The 21,972-nt window shown below is 34.3% G+C and overlaps 2 protein-coding genes across 2 annotated transcripts; one reads left to right on the forward strand and one right to left on the reverse strand.

The window, feature by feature from the left end:
* The first annotated feature begins 367 nt into the window (after nt 1-367).
* LOC126735128 (sphingosine-1-phosphate lyase) lies at nt 368-11,360 on the forward strand. The gene is made up of 5 exons (XM_050439059.1): nt 368-764; nt 4,431-4,763; nt 4,817-4,986; nt 5,037-5,211; nt 6,952-11,360. The coding sequence occupies exons 1-5, from the start codon at nt 602-604 to the stop codon at nt 7,755-7,757; spliced, it is 1,647 nt and encodes a 548-aa protein (XP_050295016.1). The 5' UTR covers nt 368-601; the 3' UTR covers nt 7,758-11,360.
* An 8,607-nt stretch (nt 11,361-19,967) lies between these two features.
* On the reverse strand, nt 19,968-21,246 carry LOC126735568 (mitochondrial import receptor subunit TOM20 homolog). Its single transcript, XM_050439597.1, has 3 exons — nt 21,010-21,246; nt 20,573-20,781; nt 19,968-20,510 (listed from the first exon to the last, which is right to left on the reverse strand). The coding sequence occupies exons 1-3, from the start codon at nt 21,134-21,136 to the stop codon at nt 20,391-20,393; spliced, it is 456 nt and encodes a 151-aa protein (XP_050295554.1). The 5' UTR covers nt 21,137-21,246; the 3' UTR covers nt 19,968-20,390.
* Nucleotides 21,247-21,972: the final 726 nt, after the last annotated feature.

Here is a 21,972-nt window from a genome sequence, read left to right on the forward strand (position 1 = left end):
CCTAAAAGTTTGGAACTCGCTCGCGTTGAACGTCTTCGGGAAGTGTTGTTAATTACGTTATCCGCTTAACAACGTTTTGTAGCGGCTTTACTAACTTCGCTTCACGATAAAACCAATCTTATAAACTTTGAGAGAGAGTATAGCACTCAGTTTTCCACATTGATATTGACGTCAAATCGTTAAAAAGTTATAGAAATTTTTTAAATAAGACTTTTTACAAAACAGTGGGATAAATTGTAGTTAAACTAACATTAGCGCCATCTCTTAGCGATTCTCGCTACTACCTTCATCTAATCAATGACCTTATACGGAATATGTCAAATCTCCGGTAAACGTCAATAATTTGACAAAATAGGGTTATGTTTGTTCGGCCAAACAATAACAAACGAGCTCATCTCATCTCACTGGAGGTTGAATCAAAGGTCGTTTTTTATTAAATACCTTGTTTAACTTGAGTAGCTCGTTTTACTTTATTTTATTAGTTAAATATTTAACGAGATGTTTAAGGTTTAATCTTATCAATTATCAGGTAGTTAAAACTCCCGTCTCAGTTGCAAGTCATAGCAAAGCTCTTAGTCTTTTTTGTTATAAAATTATAAAAATGGATACTGTGCGGGCGGTTTTAGATCTTTTGAAAAGTGGCATTAATATTACCTTTAGTGGGAAGGAGCCCTGGCAAATTGTCTCAATAACTACTAGCTCTGTCCTGTTTATTGTTTGGCTCTATGATTTTTTAGATAGAGATGAGAGCTTGTCGGTTCGAGGTAAGATATCTTCTTTATTTCAGTTCAATTCAAATAGTTTATTGTCCAACAGGAAAATTCCCAATTACAAGACAATCGAAATAATTAAAATTAAAACAGTACAAGTTATAAGCACCTTAAATAAGTAGTACAAAAAAAAATAATATAAGATCCAATATAGAGTGATAACAAAATTTAAAACAATAGCATAATTGTAAGAATATAAGACACACTAACCAAATGATAACAATCACAGAAAAATAATCAGGTATCATTCAAATTAAGAGAGTAACACATCCTTTTTTTAAAAACATATTCAGTGCTGCTAAAGATGTCGACATCTATAGCATTCATCTGATTATACCATGTACAAGCACGGCACAGTGGAGCTTTGCTGGACAGATTTGTTAAGTTAAGAGAGGGATAAAATATATGGTGCCTCCTTGTATTGGCAGGAGGAACAAATAGAGGTAGCCTCTCTAAGAGCTCAGAACAATCAATTTTATTATTGCAAAGTTTATATAAAAATATCTGACTAGAGAGAATAGTACTTTGCTTTAGTGACAAATAGTTGAATCTATTCAGCAGGTACTCCTGTTCCACACCTCTTACTGGATATACTCCATCTAACTTAACAGAAAGTAACTTTAAGAATCTGCGCTGTACATACTCCAGTCTGTTAACATGAACATCATAGATGGGGAACCACAACATAGAGCCATACATTAATTTAGACTTTACTAATGAATTGTACAATACAGTCAAGCTGGATATATTCTTAAATTGAGAAGTGGACCTTACTATAAACCCGAGGGATTTTAAGGCTGAACCAGTGACCTGTGCTACATGCTGGTTGAATGTGAGCCTCTTATCTACTTCAATGCCCAAATCCTTCACTGAAGAACAGTCTAGCAACGGAGAACCACTCAATATATATATGGGTATAAAATCTCTTCATGAAGAATGGAAATTGTAATTTTTTTACATTTGTCACAGTTTAGAGGTAGTTTATTTCTTTCACACCATTCAAAGACCCTATTCATGTCCTCTTGCAGCTTCAGGCAGTCCAGCATAGTACGAATGATACGAAACAACTTCAGCTAATCAGAGAATAAAAAACAGAAACTCTCCATACAATCAACTAAATTATTAATAAATAGATCAAACAGCATTGGGGCGAGGTTACTGCCTTGGGGCGCACCGCTCGAAGCCACATGATACTCAGACCCAAAACCATTAAATTCAACATACTGAAGCCTGCCAGTCAGATATGAGATGAAGAACTCCACCAGACAAGGATGAAATCCAGCCAAAGGTAGCTTCCGTGCCAGCAAACCGTGATCCAGCCGATCAAAAGCCTTTGAGAAGTCTGTGTACAGCACATCCAACTGGCTTTTCTGATTTATAACTAGATATGCTGTTTCCAAGAAACAAGCCATATTAGTGACAGTAGATCTTTTTTGAAAGAAACCATGCTGCTTTTCTGTAATTATGTGCTTAATTTGAGGAGACAATTTATCGTGCACACATATCTCAAAGGCCTTCGAAAAATTAGAGAGAACTACAGACCGGTGTCAATTCAATCAATATTCTGCCATGGTCGCCACTCTTAAACACTGGACATATTTTAGCCTTTTTCCACTCTTCCGGAAATGTATTGGTCCTGAGTGATAAGTTGAAGATTTGTAAGAGTGGTACAGCCAGGGCCGATGCACAGTCACGCAAAAGAAATGAAGGTATTTGGTCAGGACCCGCAGTTTCTTTGTTTTTGAACTTCTGTAAAGCTTTTCTTACATCTGCCTCAACAAAAGATTGGACCAAAATGTTGTCTGAACCATATGTATCAGATTCTTTGGGCTGAGCAATAGAGGACTCAACATAAACACTCCTGAAAAAATCAGAAAAAGCATTTACAATACTTTTAGGACCCACAACAGTGGTATCTTTATAGCTCATTGAACCTGGAATGCGAGAGTTGTTTTGTTTAAGGTGAATGAACCTCCAGAATTGCTTTGGATCACTCCGAATAGCTGACTCAGTCCTGGATATATACTCGTGATAAGCAAGATCCATTTTTGTTTTTACTACCCTCCTAGCAGCTCTAAAATCCTCATAAGCAGCAGAGCACCGTGTATGAAGAATAATTTTAATAATTTCCTAATTTCATGAGTGTACCACACAGGATATGAGTATTTACTATTAGAGGGTCAAAAACGAGGAACAGCTAGACAAAAAAATTCATGGATTTTGTCATAAAAGGTTTTAACTGCCTCATTAACATCTGACTGGGTGCGTATAAAAGTCCAATCCACATCAGAGATAAGCTGGTAAAGATAGGGAAAATTAGCCCTCCGAAAATTATACTTAGGACTCTCATTGTTGGAGGGGAAATCTGTAACACTCTCGAATTTGACAAGATTCAACGAGATATTAATAGCAGGGTGATATGCATCCTCAGTGACAAGGGGTTGGTCGTCCCTATCCACAGAACACTGGAAGTTGGAGAGAACTAGATCAAGCAAATCATTGTTGCAGTTAGGGGCATTGTTAAATTGAGAGAGATTCAAAAACGCCATAAAATCCCTTAGGCCAGCAAGTTTACTGTTACAATCATAAACATTATCCTGTATAAACCTCATAATAAAATCCCCCAACAACAAAATATTTTGGTTCTGAATTGCCCTAAAAGAGGAAAGATAATCAAAGAGAGACAAGTAATTTTCTAAAGGCGAGTTTGGTGGTATATATATAACAAAAATATAAACACTTGTCTTGTTTACAGACACCCTGCAACCCACAATATCCATAGATGGTAGTATGACCTCCAAGTCCTTCAAATCAACCCTGACAGATGCCAAGTCATGTCTAACAGCAACAAGAACTCCACCTCCTCTTTTAACTCCAAGAGCCTCGAGATTTCGGTCCTTACGATACACTAAATAGTTATTTTTAAAAAGTTCTCGATCCCGTACACCATCCTGAATCCAAGTCTCAGATACACATATAAGTTGATAATCGCCACCGGACACTGACTTGTAGAATTCGTGTGTTTTGCTATTAAGTCCCCGAACATTCTGGTAAATTGCAGAGATATCCCCGTTGGACAAGGCTATTGTTTTTTTTGTTTACGATTGTTATCCAAGGACACAATCTTCTGGGATCCATTGGAGTAGACAATTCTCAGACCTGTTTATATAGTCTATATTTGAATAAAAATGGAATCTATTCAAATTCAATCATAAAGTGTGTACCTTACCTAATAATTTAATCCTTTGTTTTTGTTAAGTGACAACATTAATAAAACCTATTGAAATATTTGTGCTACTTATGAAATTATTATCATAGCAGTAATGCAAGAAATAAGTTTCAAAATAATTACAATTGTTGTTTTCACATCAAGAAGGTTATCAGAGCAGAATAATCACCCAAACAAACTTAAAACATTTTTTTTTATGCTTTTCTAAATTATTTAGTATCATATTGATGAGAATTCAAGACAGTTAAAAAGCTCTCTGTTTGCCCTCCATACTCTTTCATAGTCATTCTCATTTTTTACTTAATGTATAGTATTGTTCATTTCTAGTGTTAAATCTTAAATTATGTTTTGATATTTTATATGTAACATTTTAGTCTGTGATTTTGCATGTTATATATTTAATTTGAAAAACATTTTCCAACTTTCTATAGGGAAAAAAACTATTTTCCGCCTTGCAAAATACATCCCACAAGTGAGAAGAAAAGTTGAGGACGAACTAAATGCCATCAACAAAACATTTCAGGAGGATGTAATAAAGAAAACTGCACATCTAGATTATATTGTCGAGCTGCCTGACAAGGGCCTGGAAAGAGATGAAATAATAAAAAAATTACATGAAAACCTAAGAATCAATGAGGAAGCTTGGCAGAGTGGCTTGGCATCAGGAGCTGTTTATGCTGACGATAGTAATGTTAAAGATTTGGTCGGAGAGGTCTTTAAGCTGTCTTCTTACACTAATCCTTTGCATCCAGACCTGTTTCCGGGTAATTTTTCCCCAATTTTCTATCAAATGTGTGTTACATTAAAACCCATTTAGGTGTTTGTAAAATGGAAGCAGAAGTAGTTAAAATAATTTGTAACCTCTTTCATGGGGATGAAAACTCTTGTGGCACCATGACAACTGGAGGCACAGAGTCAATTATGATGGCTTGTAAAGCTTATAGAGATTACGCCAAGGAAACTAGAGGCATTAGGAGACCTGAAATGGTTTGTTTTTAATTCTACTCCGGTAAGCCTTTAATATGGTTTTATTGAAGGTTCTCCCAGTGACTGCTCATTCTGGTTTCGATAAGGCCGGTTTGTACTTAAATATAAGACTTAGGCACATCCCCATTGATCCCAACACCTGTCAAGTTGATATTGAGGCAATGAAAAGGGCTATTAATCGGAATACTGTTATGCTTGTTGGGTCTGCACCTAACTTTCCCTACGGTAAGAACATTTTTATAATTTGTTATGTGATGCATATGGTGTTTACAATTTTCCTTTTTTTAATAAAGGCATGTAAAAGTATGATGCAGATCTTTAGAAGTTTAAGTAATATTTTTTTTTAAATAATAACTATTGGATTGATAGATCATATTTACTGCCATCCCATTGCACTGATCTTAATGCTCTGGATTTCCATTTTTGGGGATTTCATTTCTGTACTTAAAATAAATCATTAGTTAAGAAACCGAAGCATGGAGGAGTTTTGGCTAATTTGAAGCAAGATTGATTTAAAATAGGGATTGCCATCCTCAAGGGTTTTTGGGATCCCATTTAGAACACATTTATTTTTTATTTACACCCAATAACACCGCAGTCCGATGGTTCTCTCTCACTGGCTCTCAGTACTAGAAATCTGCTACTCAGAGGTTATTCAATTTGTTGTAATTTTAATTATTTACTGAATGTTTACTGCATATGTGCAACATGTCATTCTGGAATTATTTTTGTTCTGCTATGTAAAGGGACAATTAGTAACTTCCTGTAAGTTTTTTAATATTTTGCCATTTTAATCTGTATTTTTTGAAATTATCTATTACAAAGAATGTTGCTATCTGTCGTATATTAGAGTCGGATGATAGCAAGAACACTTGCCGAAATGCATCACTTCTAACATAAGATTTGGTATTTTATTTGTGGAGAAAAGACTATCCCTACAAAACTTTTCAATATTACATCACTCCACTTCAGAATGTACTTTTCCTTAATAAATAGTATTGTCTTCTAATTTGGATCTAATTTTCGAACAAATTAACCCTGCCGTGGAAAAACATCTTTCAAGTCAAACGTTAATAGAAGATTTATGCCAGGATTGCCACCATTATTCAACAAGTCTATTTCTTAAGAAATAATACCAGGCAGTTTCTTTTTTTACACTGGCTTCTTTAAACGATCTGACTTGACTTGATTTAAAGCATTTTGAGGTGTTTATCTTCCTCGCACTAATGCTTTTTTTACTGGTTTTCCATGCAATGGCGATATTCCACTTCGTAGGCTTATCGAATTTTCCAAATAGCTAAGCTATAGTAATAGCTAAGAGTCTATTAATATTTTTCCTAACCGCAAATGTAGCTATGTATTTTTTGTTATTTTTCAATGATAAATTGCATTGCGATATCTGCTTTTTAAAGTTTCAACTTTACTGGTTCTTCTATTAGAGTTAACTGTTTGATTCAGTATCAATTAAGAAAGGCATTTTTAAATCAACTGTAGCTTTTCATATGCAATTTTCTAATACCTAATATAAAACGCGGTAGCATTTATAAAAAGGCTGCTCCAACGTGTTTGACGGTCTAAAATTAATTTAAATTCCTTTTCGTGATCTTGATTCACATAGTTTTGTAACATATCATGTTTCAGAAGTGATTTTCTAAAATGTCTTGTATCAGATTTAATTGATTCCGGGATTTTCGAGATTGAAATAATTTTAGTGGTTCCTGTTTTCCGGGGATTAAACTGTAGAATTCCCGGGATATTCGAATACTTAATTTTGGCCGGGATCCCGAGATTTTCGTGATGGTGATCCCGAATTTGCAATACCTATTTTAAAACATTGATTTACTTGTAATTTATTATAGTAATGTAATAGTATAACAAGATGTTATAAATTACTTGTAACAGATTTAAAAAAACTATTGTAAGATAATTTCCTGAGTCACATTGCCATGATTTGTTTCTCTTTAGGTACTGTTGACAACATTGCAGAAATATCAGAGCTGGGCCTCAAATACAACATCCCGGTGCACGTAGACTCTTGCTTAGGCGGCCTATTAACCGTTTTTATGGAAAAAGCGGGATATCCGCCCACCGTAACCGATTTCCGATTAAAAGGGGTGACGAGCATATCGGCTGACACCCATAAATACGGTTTCGCCCCTAAAGGCACCTCTGTAATTTTATACAGAGACCCCAAGTACCGCCACTGTCAATACACCGTAACAACCGACTGGGTTGGGGGAGTCTACGGATCACCAACTGTAAACGGCAGTAGATCTGGTGGCAACATCGCCACCTGCTGGGCGACTTTACTCTACCACGGATTAAATGGTTACGTGGACAGCACCAAGGACATAATTTATACCACGCGTTTTATCGAAAAAGGACTGCGACGTATTAAGGGAATTTTCATATTCGGTCAGCCGGCTACCAGTGTGGTGGCCATCGGGAGTCACGACTTTGACATTTTAAGGTTATCCGACGCGTTGGAGAAACGCGGCTGGAGTTTAAACGTTTTGCAATATCCCTCGGGAATTCATATTTGCATCACTAAGTTACACACCAGAGCAACCATTGCACAGAAATTCTTGGATGATGTTAAAGAGGCGGTCGCGGAAATTATGAAGGATCCCTCGGTACCCGTCGAGGGTAAAATGGCTCTCTATGGTACTGCCCAAAAGTTGCCCGATAGGTCTATAGTGGGAGACATTACTAAGTACTTTTTGGATAACATGTATTATGTGCCTAAGCAGAAAACGGTGGAGTATAATTAATGAATTTAGTTATTGTTTATGCAAAGTGACCACATTTTCATTGAGAGAAGTGGGATAAAATGAGAATTACAATTTAGTTATATAAATTTTATTGGATACAGTCATGTACTTGTACAAAAGTGTATTGGTTACTAAACATTGGTAACTATAAAAATATTTGTAAAAAGTAATAGTCATGATTTTTAATCAAATTAAATTTTTTATACACAGTTATATTTTTGATTCAAGTGAATCATTTATTTATAAGTCGCGAAATATTTCATATAAATTGGTCAAATTATATTTTACCCTTTATATAGGTTTTAAAGTTTTAATGTTCAACTGCGTTGTTTCAGCAGTGCGAATTCTACAATTTTCAACATATTTTGATAAGGAATATTGTTCTGTTGAAGGAAATAATAAAATGAATGAATAACTCCATCCATTTTTTGTCTGTTCCACATTTGCAAACAAACAACATTTAATTTTTTCATTTGTACCATACATTTTACCAAAGACACCTCATCAAAAAGGTCATTTTCGGAAAATGGTTACTGATATATTCAAAAGGTTAAACTTACCATAAAATCTACTTTTTTAATGTCACCCCATTACAATTTTTAATATCTTTTAACTGAACTGTCCATTCTTCTAGAAAAGATATTCTAAGCAGCTATAAAAATAATTTGACATCTTCAGAAAATCAAGTCGTTTAATGGCATCTTTTTCTTCCAGTCTGTGATGGATTGGAGGGATGATTAGTGATGCCCTTTTGAATAATTAAAGTCGTTCCTTCTGGTAAATTATTGATTTTATTTAACACCTCCATAATTTAAATTTTTCACTAATTTTCACACCATTGTGAAATAATGCTGAAAACAGAAGCCAAATTTGTGATGTGTCATTTCCCAAAAAAGAGCTGCAATATTCTTGGACAACGAACTTGTGATAAAAATTATGATTTTCATAATTTGCATATTTTCTACAGCTGGTAAAAGAGCTAGCCATCGTGTTTTGCTGTAACCAAGTAGGGGAGACCGGGTCACAGTGGCCACCTTTTACTTATTGTTGGCATATTTTTCAGCCCATTTAAGGTATTTGATTTTTTCTTTAAGGGAAATAAAGAACATAGTCTATACTAATAACGCAAAATATATTTAAAAAAAAATAAACATTTTAATCCGCCTTGATTTTTGGCCACTGTACCCCGCACCAGGGGTAGAGTGGCCATGACATTGGGGCACACTGGTCACTAACAAAGAAATACAGGTTAAAACTAATATTTAGGGAAGATTACATTATATTGTATCCACTAAAGTCAACACCGAACTTATAAGTTGTACGTAATCTGGAAGTACCACCATAATCTAAAGGGGCTGGTAAAATCGAAACAATATCAAAAACTGGGACTGATGCCTCATCTTTCACTTGAGGAAAAAAAAACTTATTGCCTTTCTTCCTTAAGAAATTAACTTTATATTCGTCGCGTTCAATATCTTCGACTTGGCCCACATAGAACCTTATTGTCTTTTTAGTTGCAAACCGAACCAACAAATAGCACTTAACATGTATATTGTCCAAATTTTCATCCAGTTCAACAATGTCTTCATCTGATTCAAAAATCTCTTCGTCGGAAGTATGGCTCTCGGCTAAGTCTGATAATTCACCCTCACTTTCACTGCTGGATGGCATTAGTTTCATTATATTTTTCTTACCTGTTACAGTGTTATCTTGTTTATTCTGTTTTTGTTTCAAACTCTCCTTTCGACATTTTTCTATATATTCTGTTCATTACAGGTGTGCTTGTCAATATCTCTGCTTCTTTTTTTTACGTCCGGTTTTTCGTTCTTTAATGTCATTAACTTTTGGATATGGTCGTAAATTTTCAGGAGAGATTAAAGGTAATCTAGACTCATTTTGATTCACTAATGTATCATTTTTCAAAGGAATTGAATTACAAGAGCTGGTGGTCGGGATGACCTGATTTAACGGGGTGTTTGGTCTCACTGTCTTCTCAGGTTCTATATGTGAAGTTTGGTTCTTTGGTTTTTCTGGCTTATCTGTGACTTCTGCTGCTACATACTCAGCATCTCCATATAGAAACTTGTTAAGGGGAATATTTCTGTACTAGCAAAACCAGATATGCAATTTTTGTGTGAAAAGGCAAGAGGATAAGCAACGCCTAAAAGTTCGGCTATTTCGTATATAGTGGTACGCTTTCCGGGATTATTAGCCAGCCAAGATTTACAAGCATTATTATAATATGTTTTTAGTGGTCCATACACACATTTATCCAGAGGCTGCAATTTATGGCTTGTGCGTGCGGTGGCAGCTGAACAGAATTATTCCTGATTTTTTAGCTAAGGAGATCACTTTATAGGATAAGTGTGTTTCATGGTTATCCATGATTAGTAATATCGGATCTTCTTTCGCGGGCTTGACATGTTTAATAAAATGCTGTAACCAAGATTCAAATATTTTCGAAGTCATCCATCCGTTGGGCGAGGCTGCTCCCACTGTTCCTACTGGAGCATTCTTGATCATATTATCTCGAAAAATTACTCTTGGAAACACTAATAGTGGTGGAACACAATTTCCAATAGCATTAATTGCTCCACACATAGTAACTAGAATGCCCCGTTCCGCAGAAGTCACTTGCCCAAGTTGTCTCTGACCCTTCTCTGCAATAACTTTAGTTGATCCTTGCACAGTCATCAATGCAATTTCGTCGACGTTATAAATTTTACTGGCATCTAAAGTAAGTTACTTTTCATACAGTTTTAACAAAGTATCGTATCATTTATGAACTACGACTTTATTGAATGCTACAGATCTTGACAATGGGATTCCGCTTCATAAAAGCACTAAACCAGTCTGGGCCGGCAGATTCATTTGTATGCCAACTTTGCGGAATTTGTTTATTATTTGCAACTGCAAGATCATAAGCTAGCTTTCTAGCGGTTTTTGGTTGTAAGCCATGTTGAAGTTTTTCGCACCGAATTAAATATTGGCATAAAACTGCCTCCTCTTCATGTGTAAAAATTTTTCGGCATTCGTAATTAAGGCACATTTTTGGAAATATCGGCTCTTCCCAGTTAATATTTTGGTCACGGCATTTTAAAATATATCGTCGCAACGTGGTACGAGGTATGGCAAATCGCAGTGAAGCCGCTTTTGTAGATAGACCTCCATTTAAAACTGCAGTAACAGCTGCTTTCATATCATTTTCGTCAACTAAGCCAATATTTGTCTTACGTTTGTTAAAGTTTTATAAAAACGTGGATTTTTATGATGCTTCTTACAGGCAAATCATTTTATTGTTCAAATTATTCTTTAGTGAAAAAAATTTTACCAATAATTGCTTCGGTTTTTGTCCTTGCAAATGCAATTGCACCATGTAAGATCAAAAATTCAACATTGTAACATATAGTGTACTTTTTTAAACGATTTATTTGAATCGTTTGGTTATTTTTAATAAACAGTCCACCAAAAAGCGGGACTACCCCTCGAAAATCGGGACGTGTGGTCACTTTGTATATATGGCATTTAATTATTTATTTTTAATATTGATATACTTTACAGTGTATAGGAATGTTTTTAATAAAAAGTGCTTTTTGTGACAAATGACTTTTAGTTAATGAGTGCTCTGTAGAGCACCATCATGTAACAAAATTAAGATTGAACGGTTAACAAAAGACAATCAAGAAATCAAAAAAAAGTTCCAATGATAGAATTATAAATTCCTCTGAAAATGCAATCAATATTATGTAGAATGTAATGAACAGTGAAAGAATCCAACAAAAAGCTAAAATTGATCCGAATGAGTTATTTTCTGATATAGCCGTAAAGCTTGTGAGGGAATACCTGAAGTTAATTTTGACCCCTTCTACAACATTTCTCAATTGGATGCTTCCTCATTACATTTATCTTTCCAGGAAGTAAGCTTTATTATGGTAATAGAGATTATTGATATAGCTCTGATATATATATGTCGTAGCCAGATTATAAAAGCTGCCGTTTTATAAAACGCCTAGTCGTTTTATAAACGGCGGCCAGATTGTCAAATATTAATTGTCAACTCATTATTTTGCTATCTGGCTATAGCCATTTTATAAAACGACTAGGCGTTTTATAAAACTACGCTGACTGCTTGGCCCGATTATTAAACGCTAAAAAGACATTTCATCGTTTCATATTATGACATTGTGATGAGTGATGCATTTTAGTCTTTTAAAAAACGGCAGCCAGTATTAGCCAGATACTCAAATTTGATCCATAATTTCAGTTTTGCTTGGTTCGTTTAGTTACAACTCTTCTTGGTTTGTTTAATACTCTAAAAATATGGATCCTGTTAAAGTAGCAGCGGCGGGAGTAGATAAAAACTACTTTTATTCCCAGTTAGAAGAGTTTTATAAGGGTAAGTATGTAACATGATACAATAACACATTAATAATAATTATAATAGTTTAAGGCTCGCGAAAAATGTACCAGTAGGTGCTTTTTTATTTTAGTGGTCCATGTTCCAATAAATGAAGTATGCTTATGTATACATAGTAAGAATATTGTATTTTTAGTGTTTTTTATTAATAAATAATAAATTTTATTCATAAAATAAAGCATATTAACATATTCATCTAACTGTCTTATAGTTACAAGGACAATTTTTATCTGCTTAGTGCTGCCAAATATGTATGTTGATATCAATAATTTATATTTTATTAAATACTTTTAAATAGAATTCGTATTTTACAAACCGACTGAAATACTCTAAATGGTTAAATGGTGAAAACATTACCGTTTGACATTCTGGCAAAGTTGTCATGGTCGTTTTATAAAATGGCTAGCCAGATAGCAAAATAATGAGTTGACAATTAATATTTGACAATCTGGCCGCCGTTTATAAAACGACTAGGCGTTTTATAAAACGACAACTTTTATAATTTGGCTACGACATATAGACTGATAGTCCCTTTGTTAAAAACCAAATAATGTATCCCCTTACAAAATTAATAAATCTATGTCTCTAGAGTTTCTTTCCTTCAGAACCTCAACTCATATGGTCACACCAATTTTTAAATTCGGGTCTAAACAAGGCACTTCAAACTATAAGCTAATTTGTATTGCACCTACAATATCGAAAGTCTTTTAAAAATATATTTCCAACCAGAAAACTTTATACTTGGAAAATAATAAGTTATTTACAGGGTGTCCATATGGTTTTGGATCTGGGAACGATAATGCACAGGCTCTCGTCAGTTTGGTGGAATTTATCATGAACGTCTATGACCGGATTGATTACTTCTCTAGCGTGTTTTGTGACCTTAGCAAGGCTTTTGACAATGTCGCATAGCCTCGTCCTGAACAAACAGAAATGGATAGACTTTAATCAACCGTAAACAGGGTTGGTGAAGTGTTGAGTGGGGAGAGAATTAAATATTGGTGTGCTCCATAGAGATTTATCCTGGGACCAATAATTTTTTTAATTTACATTATGATTTGCCTCTAATGGAAAGTGTATCTCAGTATATTCTTTTTGATGATCTTAAAATTTCTTTTAAACAATAACAAGATAATCTTACCGCTTCCCTGAAATGTCTTCAGTGGGTAATTGTGGGCATTATACAAGCGCTACATTTTTGAGCATACTTGTAGACCCAGGTTTGAGGTGGCTACCTGGGTCTACAAGTATGTTATGCAGTTTGAGATGTCCATATTGAAAACCTGACAAAAAAATTTGAGACTGATACTATATTATGTCTTTCATCTTGGGAATTTGAAGAGTTCTGTGAGCCTCCATACTCTGAAAGCTGCATATTATGGTTTGGGTTACAGGGATGACTACTGGCAGATCTTTGCAGTTTATTAGTTAAATATATTCTAAGCTTTCATTCTGTATATGTACTCGAGTGTTTAGTTTTTATTTGTTTTAAATGAGCAATCTATACAACAACAGATATCCAAAATCATTACACGAGACAGAGGGAGAATTGCTCCAACCCTCTCCTATTTGACGTGCCTAAACATTTTCTGAGGTATTGACATTTATAAAGCATCTGAACCTAATAACAAAGAGATCAATGAATGAGAAATCAAGACTTTGTAACTCATTGCTTGATTTTTATGTCCTATAGGATTGTATATGGAATATTTAAATGAAACAAATATTGCGACATAGTATTTGTGAAGTGAACAGTTTTATGACTGAATGGACCAATCCTAGGGTTTTAAGATAAAGACCTAAAACCCTTTATATTAGTCCATAGCATTAGTTATTCTTGTTTCGTAAAGTTTAGAGATTACATACTGACCAGAAAAACTTGCAAAAAGTGGAATTTTATCTTTGTACAACATAATAGCATTTCATCTGCAAAACAATTTGTATTTCAAACTGTTATACGGAAACTCGTGATGCTGTTTTTAGCTTTTTGCAGAGTGTCTATGTGTCGTTAAATTCTAAAAAGTCAGCAGTGACAGTGTTTTGTGATCTATCCAAGGCATTTGATTGTGGGATCATGAAATTTAAGGGATGTGACATTGTAATGGCTGGAATCCTATCTATAAAATCGTTCTCAGAGAGTTACAGTATCTGGGTGTCTATCTGATTCTAGATCCTTGAAATCAAGGTTCAATGTTGGGACCACTATTGTTTTTGCTATATGTAAATGACTATGAGCCTAAAAAACTGCAAGGCAAAGTAGTTCAGTTTGCTAGTGATGCTACCATTATTATGGAATCATAAAGATTCTGATCTGATTACATTAGAGCTCAGGTTTTCGAAGATTTTAAGGTTTTATTAAAGTGGTGTACTTAAAAAAGGTTTGTGTTTAATGTGGGTAAGACCCTTATTATGGGGTTTAAGTGTGACGTCCAAGGCATGATGCTTGGTAAGAAGAATCTCCCTTGCAAAATGAAGAAAACTGTAAGTTCTTCGGTATAACCATTTATGGTCACCTTTCCAAGATCATATTTTAAATGAGATTTTATGAAAACTAATATTTTATAAGGGACTAGATTCAATATTTGGTGAAATTTTAGAAAAAAAAGTTAGATAGAACTTTTTAACTTAGTAAGGTAATTATAATAAAAAAAAATACATATATATATTTGGACTGATTTTTATTAAAGACACAGGAGTTACATTTGAAATTAACATTATAACTAAATTACTCACTAATAAAACATTAGAAGATTAAAAAAAAAGGATGAAAGTAAATCATGAAATCATTATGAATGGAAATCAGTTACTCAAAAAGTGCTTTACTCTTACTGGAAATCTACATTTTCTTTATTGTCAGTATCATTATTTTCGGAAACGGCTAATTCCTCCAGAATATCATTCGGTTAGCTGGAATAATAGGACGTAGCTTAGAAATCAGATCTTGTTTTCTTTTTAATTTTACACCTCGACATTGTGTTCAGCAAGAAGGTTTTGGTTCTTCCGAAAAGGCATTTTTGTAGTACCACACATTTTATTCCCTTTTAAAGTGCAAATGTACCATATTCTGCAAGTAAGTTTTGGGAACATTTTTTTGAAGCTTAAACTTGGATGAACAATCTTTTCATTCAAAAAAGTTTTTTATGTTCATCTCTTTTACATGGACCTTAGATGACTTTGCCTTTTCTACAGCCGATTCAAAATCATTAATATCGAATACCTTACCGTACCTTTTCAATAATTGTTCTATCTGGAACGAGTCCGCGGACATAAAAGTGTGACCAGATTAAAAGTATTTTATTTCCAAATTCTCCAGTTCAGTCTCGATAGAGTTTACAACGTAAAGAAAAAAAAAAGCCCAATTTTTGTTTTGAGCTGCACAGTCGTCAAGCCGGATCGTAACATAAGTCTCTGTTATATAAAAAAAAAGTTAAAATTAATTTTTTCTCATTTCGACCCGCAACCCCTTCGTGCCATATTATTGCCACTTGCCTAGCACTTTTCGAATAGGCCCCTACTGGCACAAATGAATATTCTACAAACGGAATGCTACTTAGGACATTTTAACTTAGAAAAAGATAGATCGGACATTTTAATTTGGGATTATCGTCTTTTCTGCACATCGAACAATATATTTAGGTGAATTTAAGGCATAAAGAATGTAGTTAGGACTTTTTAATTTAGCCAAGGAGGTAGATATTATTTGATAGGTCAATAAAATGTAATAAGCCAAAAAAAGAGAATTTTGTAGTAAGGACGTTTTAACTAAGGAGGGCAGAGCTGTGGTTGCACGTTCAGAATACTTTTCTCTCATCGAGTCTCATTTTTGTTATTGAACGCCTTTTTGGTGTTTAACCGACAAGGGGTTAGTAAACATTATTTCTATGATACAAACACAAGCAGTTAGATATCTATATTCTGCTGGGTTAAGAGATTCTTGTAAACCCCTCTTCATATCTCAAAAAATCCTACCTCTGGAAACATCTACGCTTATTCATTAATATCCTAAACCTTCCTCTAACACTGGTTCAGATAGATGATTTGTCTTACATCCTCACATACCAGAAACTTGCTTATAAACCAAAGTAAAAAAATTTACAATCATGTTCCTCTATGTATTAGAGAAACATTAAATATTAATAAGCTCAAAAGCAATTTAAACTCAGTTTTATTACCTAAGGCCTTGATGAATTTCTTAATTATTTTTGACCTATGCTCTAACATAATTTTGATATTTTGTGATAGCTTTTATTTTGTTTCATCTACTTTAGTTGATAATGTATAATATACTTTCTCTAATTGTTATTGGCAGCAGCTTTACTTATTTTTAAGCCTGTTATTGGTATGGTGTTTCTGAAAAATTTTATACTTAGGAACTCTATTACTAGGAATATGTAGATATTGGTTCTATATGAGACTTAAATAAATTTGTAATTTTTTTAGCTTACATAATACAACATATTTTTCTTTCTAATGAAACTCTGGATTGTTAAAAGAAAAAAGTGTTCAAGGCTTGACACAGAGACAAAATAATAAGGATCACATTTCTACAAACCTATCTGTAAATCATTATTTTAGGCAATAGGTGCAATTGGTGCCAATAACAAAATTGTTTACAAGCAAGGGCGTCACCAGAGAAAGAAAGAAAGAAAATGTGCTATATTACGTAAGACAACAAAATCTTGTGTACAAGCATCCTAAAAACTAAAAAATTCCAAATTCACTTTAAATTTCAAACAAACATAACATCTAAAACACTTTACCATAAAATTTACACACATTACCATTACATTACAGATTGAGAAAAAAAAAGCATCTTTTTGATAAATTTCATTAAAAAATAAGTAGAGCTATCAATAAAACAGAATTTAGAAGAAGTAAATTAAATTATTTAACAGGAAACAAAACTAAAACACTAAAATGATGTCAGAGCACAGGTTAAAAGGTATCATTAAAAAAATCGTCAAGGCTATAATATGCCCTGGATAATAAAAGTGATTTTAATTCCTTTTTGAATCTCTTAACTTCTAAAATTTGTCTGATACATAGAGGAACATGGTTGTAAATTTTTTTGCTAAGGTATATAAGTGAGTTCTTGGTGAGGGAGGATGTAGGGATTGGTAAGGGAAAATCGTTAACCTGGCGAGTCATATGACCAGTGTTAGAGGGAGGTTTAGGACATTTATGAATAAGAGTAGCTGTTTCTAAGATAAAAAGAGAAAAAAGAGTTAGGATTTTTTGAGATATAAAGAGAGGTTTACAAGAATCTCTTAACCCAGCGGAACAAGTTATCTAACTGCCTTTTAGATACTATGTTCTAAAAGGCAGTAGAGAGGGGCAGGGGAGGCAGTTTCCCCCCCTCTAGAGGCCTAGAGGTTAACGCTAAACCAGTCATCCGGCTAATTGAAAACTTAATAATTTCTTCACTTAATAATTAGGCTATTAGGTAACTTCAATCTAAGATAAGGCTTTACTATACCTATACATATTTACATTTCGGGGGCTCGAAGCGCTCGCAAATGAAAAGCGAATTGAAATGATTACGCTTACTTTGAGCCAAGAACCTACGGATACTACGGAAAACGTACGACTTTGCCAAAAACGCCCAGTATCTGAAAAGAAAATTCAATCATTCCTGGTTGGAAATGTACTCACCATGGTTAGCATACTCCCGCCAACAAAAAGGAGCCTTCTGTAAATTATGTACACTATTTCCACCCAATCTGAGCTCCGTTAGAGGTGTTTTAGGTTCGTTCATTAAAAGGCCGTTTTGTAAGTTCAAAGATGTTCATGAATACTGCAGAAAACACGCAGATACTCACTTTCATAAGACGGCATTGGAAGCAGCTAAATCTTTTCTTGATAATGTGCAAGTAGATGTGCAAATTAACAAATACTCTCAGGAAAGTCTTGAAAAAAACAGGAAAATTATAAGATCGATTATTTCCTGCATTGCGTTTTGCGAATCCCACGACCTAGCATTAAGGGAGGCAAGCTATGGTGATGGAATTCTGGAAGGGCTGTGTAAGATGCGAATTGACGCAGGAGACACTATTTTAAAAAACCATCTTGAGCATGGAAAGAAAAATGCAAGTTATCGATCAGTTGACATCCAGAATGAGATTATCAGTATTTGTGGAGATGTTATTAAGGCCGATTGCATCAAAAATGTGAAGATATCGCAAGCATATAACATTTTAGCAGACGAAACAGCGGATATCTCTGGAAAGAAACAGCTCTCAGTTGGCATAAGATATTTTGATGAGGAAACCAGCAACATTGAAGTATTCCTCGGATTTGCTGAGCTTACAGCCTTGGACGCTAAATCGAATAAACGAATTCCTGACGAAAGAGGATCTCGATCCAGATAAATGCGTTGGTTTGGGATTCGATGGTTGTGCCACGATGTCTGGAAAAGAAGGTGGCGTTCAGGCCATTTTGCGTAAAAAATACAAGAAAGCACTATTTTTTCATTGCTCGTCACATAAACTCAACCTGGTAATCAATGATCTGAATGCTTTGCCGGAGATCCGAAATACAGTTGGGGCCAACAAAGATATAATAACATTTTTTCGTGAATCGGTTCTAAGAAGAAAATTAATACCCAATATTCCCAAGCTGTGCGAAACAAGGTGGAGCGAGAAATACAAGAGCATCAGAGTTTTTAAAGAGAACTTTTGTGATATAATGGAGGCACTAGAAACCTGTCTCGAGATGACAATATTGCGACAAGGAAACATGCATATCAGCTCCATGCTGCAGCTTCCAAAGTTTCGTTTATTTTTAGCCTTGGATTGGTAGCCAAATATTCCGCTCTTTTAGAACCAACAGTAAACGTGCTCCAATCAGTCTCCTTGGATGCAGTTCAGGCATCACAGCATATTGGTCGTATTTTAAAACTGATCAAAAACCACCGTGAGAATCCCGAAAAAATAACAGAAGAAATTTTCAACGAAAGATTCTTCTGGTGTTGCGGAAAAAATTGGATTGGATATGAAATCAATACCGCGTACTGCTGAAAGACAACAACACCGTAGCAACCACCCATCAAAAAGCCCCTCAGAATTTTGGCGCAGGTCCATAACAATTCCTTATTTGGACTCAATTATAAATTCCCTAGAAATAAGGTTTTCTGAAAAAAATAGACTTTTTAATCATTTACTTTGTCAAAACTACATCCTGCGCAAATGAAAAACATTTCTTTGGAAGAACTTGAAGAGGCTTGCGAGGAATTTAAAAAATTTTTACGGTGTTACAAATATCCAAAATGAGATAGAGCTTTGGAAAAAAATATGGGAGGAAAAACCAGAATCGGTCAAAATGAGTGTTGTGGACATCCTCAAGGAAACTGATGATTTCTTTCCTGAAATTAAGAAGGCTTTACAGATCCTTGTTGCATTACCTTGTACGACTTGTACAGTTAAAAGGTCATTTAGTAGCCTTAGGAGAATCAAAACCTGGTTGAGGAGCACTATGTCTGAAACTTGACTCAATGGCCTCGCTATGATGAGTGTACACAGGCAACACATTTTTAAAAACTTGCGACGATTTTGTTAACAAAGTGACTAACGAATTCGCAAAGAACCCTAGAAGATTATGTTTCAATTGATTTTCATGTAAATCTTTTGTTCAGTTTTTATTTTTTTTTAATTAAAATTTTTGTTTTTTGTCTTTAGTTCTTTCATGCTGCTCCTCCCTAGCTTACCGGCTGGCGACGCCCTTGTTTACAGTAGCAATTCTTTAATATTTCTAATTTCTTAAATTATCCTTAAAATTAAACAAAAAATTAGCTAATAGTTGCTTTTAACCTTTATTTACAGAAACTCAAGACGATATAAAAAAGAACAACAAATCAATTAATAGTATTGCTTTATGCAACAAACCTCCTGCTTTATTACTGAAAATAGTTTCCTCCAATTAGAACAACACATATTTAAACTTTATCTATCCAACAAGACTACGGCAAGGTGTATTTTTTTAGTGACAACTTTAGGCATTGTATTTATCATATACACAATATATGAAATACATTTGTACTATATTCCATCAAACAAACAAAAAAAAAACTTTCTGCCACCACTCTTTAAATATTTACGAATGCATTAAATTTTCCTAAATAATTTATTGCATTCAAACCTGAAGCACAAAAGTATAAATGTGATTTGACACTAAAAAAAAGTCCTTGAGACTAGGAGCTTAAACAAAAAAAATCATCTCCATCACTCGACATCGTCCTCTTGGAGAGATGAACTTTGTGCTTTCATAATGCGAGGAGCCACTGCGGGCAGCCTCTTGACCAATAGATGGAACACTTCTGGTTGTAAGGTTTGCTGTAGCACCTAAAAACCCCCCATCAATGTAATAGTACCTGTCCAAAATGTTTATTGCATTATAGAAGTACCTGTAAAAGATCATTGGGTTGACCGCAAACGGCAACGGCATTGCCCAAATGGTCCACTCCATTTTCCAAATCTCCGGCGGCCAAAAGTTCTTCTCCAAGTTGGATCTCTTGAAGGAAGAACCTTTGTACTGCCTCGTGATCTTTCATATCGGGGAAAACTGTTTTTGTGCGCTTTCCCGATGAATTATTAGCCCTTTGTGCTCTGCGTCCTGAAAAGCGTTCTTAAGTTAATCAATGATTAAATAGAAAAAAAAATTGTTACATAAAGTAAACAAATCACAGATGTCATCTATGGAGTAAATATTATCTGGGTAACAGAGGAGTTTTATATAGAATTGTGTTGAACTGAAAATAAACCTTTCACACAAGGAAAAATCAATCAAAAAAAGGCAGAAATGAGTCTTGTTTCCCCTTTATCTGACATAACCTCAACTTACGTTCACGTAATTTCTTCTTAAAATCTGGGTCTGTGTGGCGTTTTTTGTCGAAGTAGATGCAGTATCCGATGAAGAGGGTCGCGGAAACTCCCGCACAGAGTCCCAACACCGCCTTGGGGGACACCATCGCACTTTTTATGGGGTTTTTCCTGCTCGATTCAACAACCCCTAACGTCCATGACGCACCAACCCGCAGAGAAAATCGGAAAACACGCGCACAAGAGCAAAGACAAGATATGTCAAAGTGACAGTTGACAGTTGAATCCGTGTTAAAAAAATTATTGGGATTTTTAATATTCTAAATTAGGTTCTGGAAAAGCGCAACTTTTATGCAAGGTTTCCACTGCTGCGTAAATTCAGAAAAAGTCACGCAAGAAATTAAAAATCTGGACGATGTTTTAACAAAATAAATTTCTTTATCATGACCTGATACTGTTACTCTACTTATTTTATATTAGCTTTTAATGATTTTCCAAATTGACCTGATCTATGTGTATAAGTGCAAGTAGTTATTGAATGACAGAAAATATATTCTAATTTTGAAAAAACCAGTTTGAATTAATAATAACACACAAGAATGAAAGAAAATATTAACATTATTATTTCAGTTAAAATTATCAAGATTATTATTATTTATATTTTTTTAACTTGTTAAAATACCAAGAAACCCTTTACATAGATCACTCTGCAAAAACTCTGTATCGCATTAATAAAGGTGTTTGGCAATAGTGGCCAAACAATTTTTTTTTTAAATTTATTTTGTTATATAAATATTTCTTTGAATAACTGTGTAAATAAAGGAATGTTCCCTGTTCCAAAAAGGCTGAAATAAACGGAGATTCATTCACTGTTTTAGACCCTATTATTTAACAAAGTTTTAATTCTTCATATTAGGCCGTATTTTTAAACTCACCGACTTATTCCATCTATGTGTCTTTTGACTTATAAACAAAGAGTTTTGTG

Source organism: Anthonomus grandis, chromosome 4 (assembly GCF_022605725.1).
Source record: "Anthonomus grandis grandis chromosome 4, icAntGran1.3, whole genome shotgun sequence".
NCBI classification, from domain to species: Eukaryota; Metazoa; Arthropoda; class Insecta; order Coleoptera; family Curculionidae; genus Anthonomus; species Anthonomus grandis.

What these genes read in the sequence shown, in the direction of transcription:
- LOC126735568 (XM_050439597.1), bottom strand. Translation starts at nt 21,136, where the DNA reads ATGGTGTCCCCCAAGGCGGTGTTGGGACTCTGTGCGGGAGTTTCCGCG. An exon ending in TAAGAAGAAATTACGTGAAC is followed by an intron (nt 20,782 to 21,009) that starts GTAAGTTGAGGT and finishes AACGCTTTTCAG; the next exon opens with GACGCAGAGCACAAAGGGCT. An exon ending in AACCCAATGATCTTTTACAG is followed by an intron (nt 20,511 to 20,572) that starts GTACTTCTATAA and finishes GGGGGTTTTTAG; the next exon opens with GTGCTACAGCAAACCTTACA.
- LOC126735128 (XM_050439059.1), top strand. Translation starts at nt 602, where the DNA reads ATGGATACTGTGCGGGCGGTTTTAGATCTTTTGAAAAGTGGCATTAAT. An exon ending in GCATCCAGACCTGTTTCCGG is followed by an intron (nt 4,764 to 4,816) that starts GTAATTTTTCCC and finishes AAACCCATTTAG; the next exon opens with GTGTTTGTAAAATGGAAGCA. An exon ending in GCATTAGGAGACCTGAAATG is followed by an intron (nt 4,987 to 5,036) that starts GTTTGTTTTTAA and finishes GTTTTATTGAAG; the next exon opens with GTTCTCCCAGTGACTGCTCA.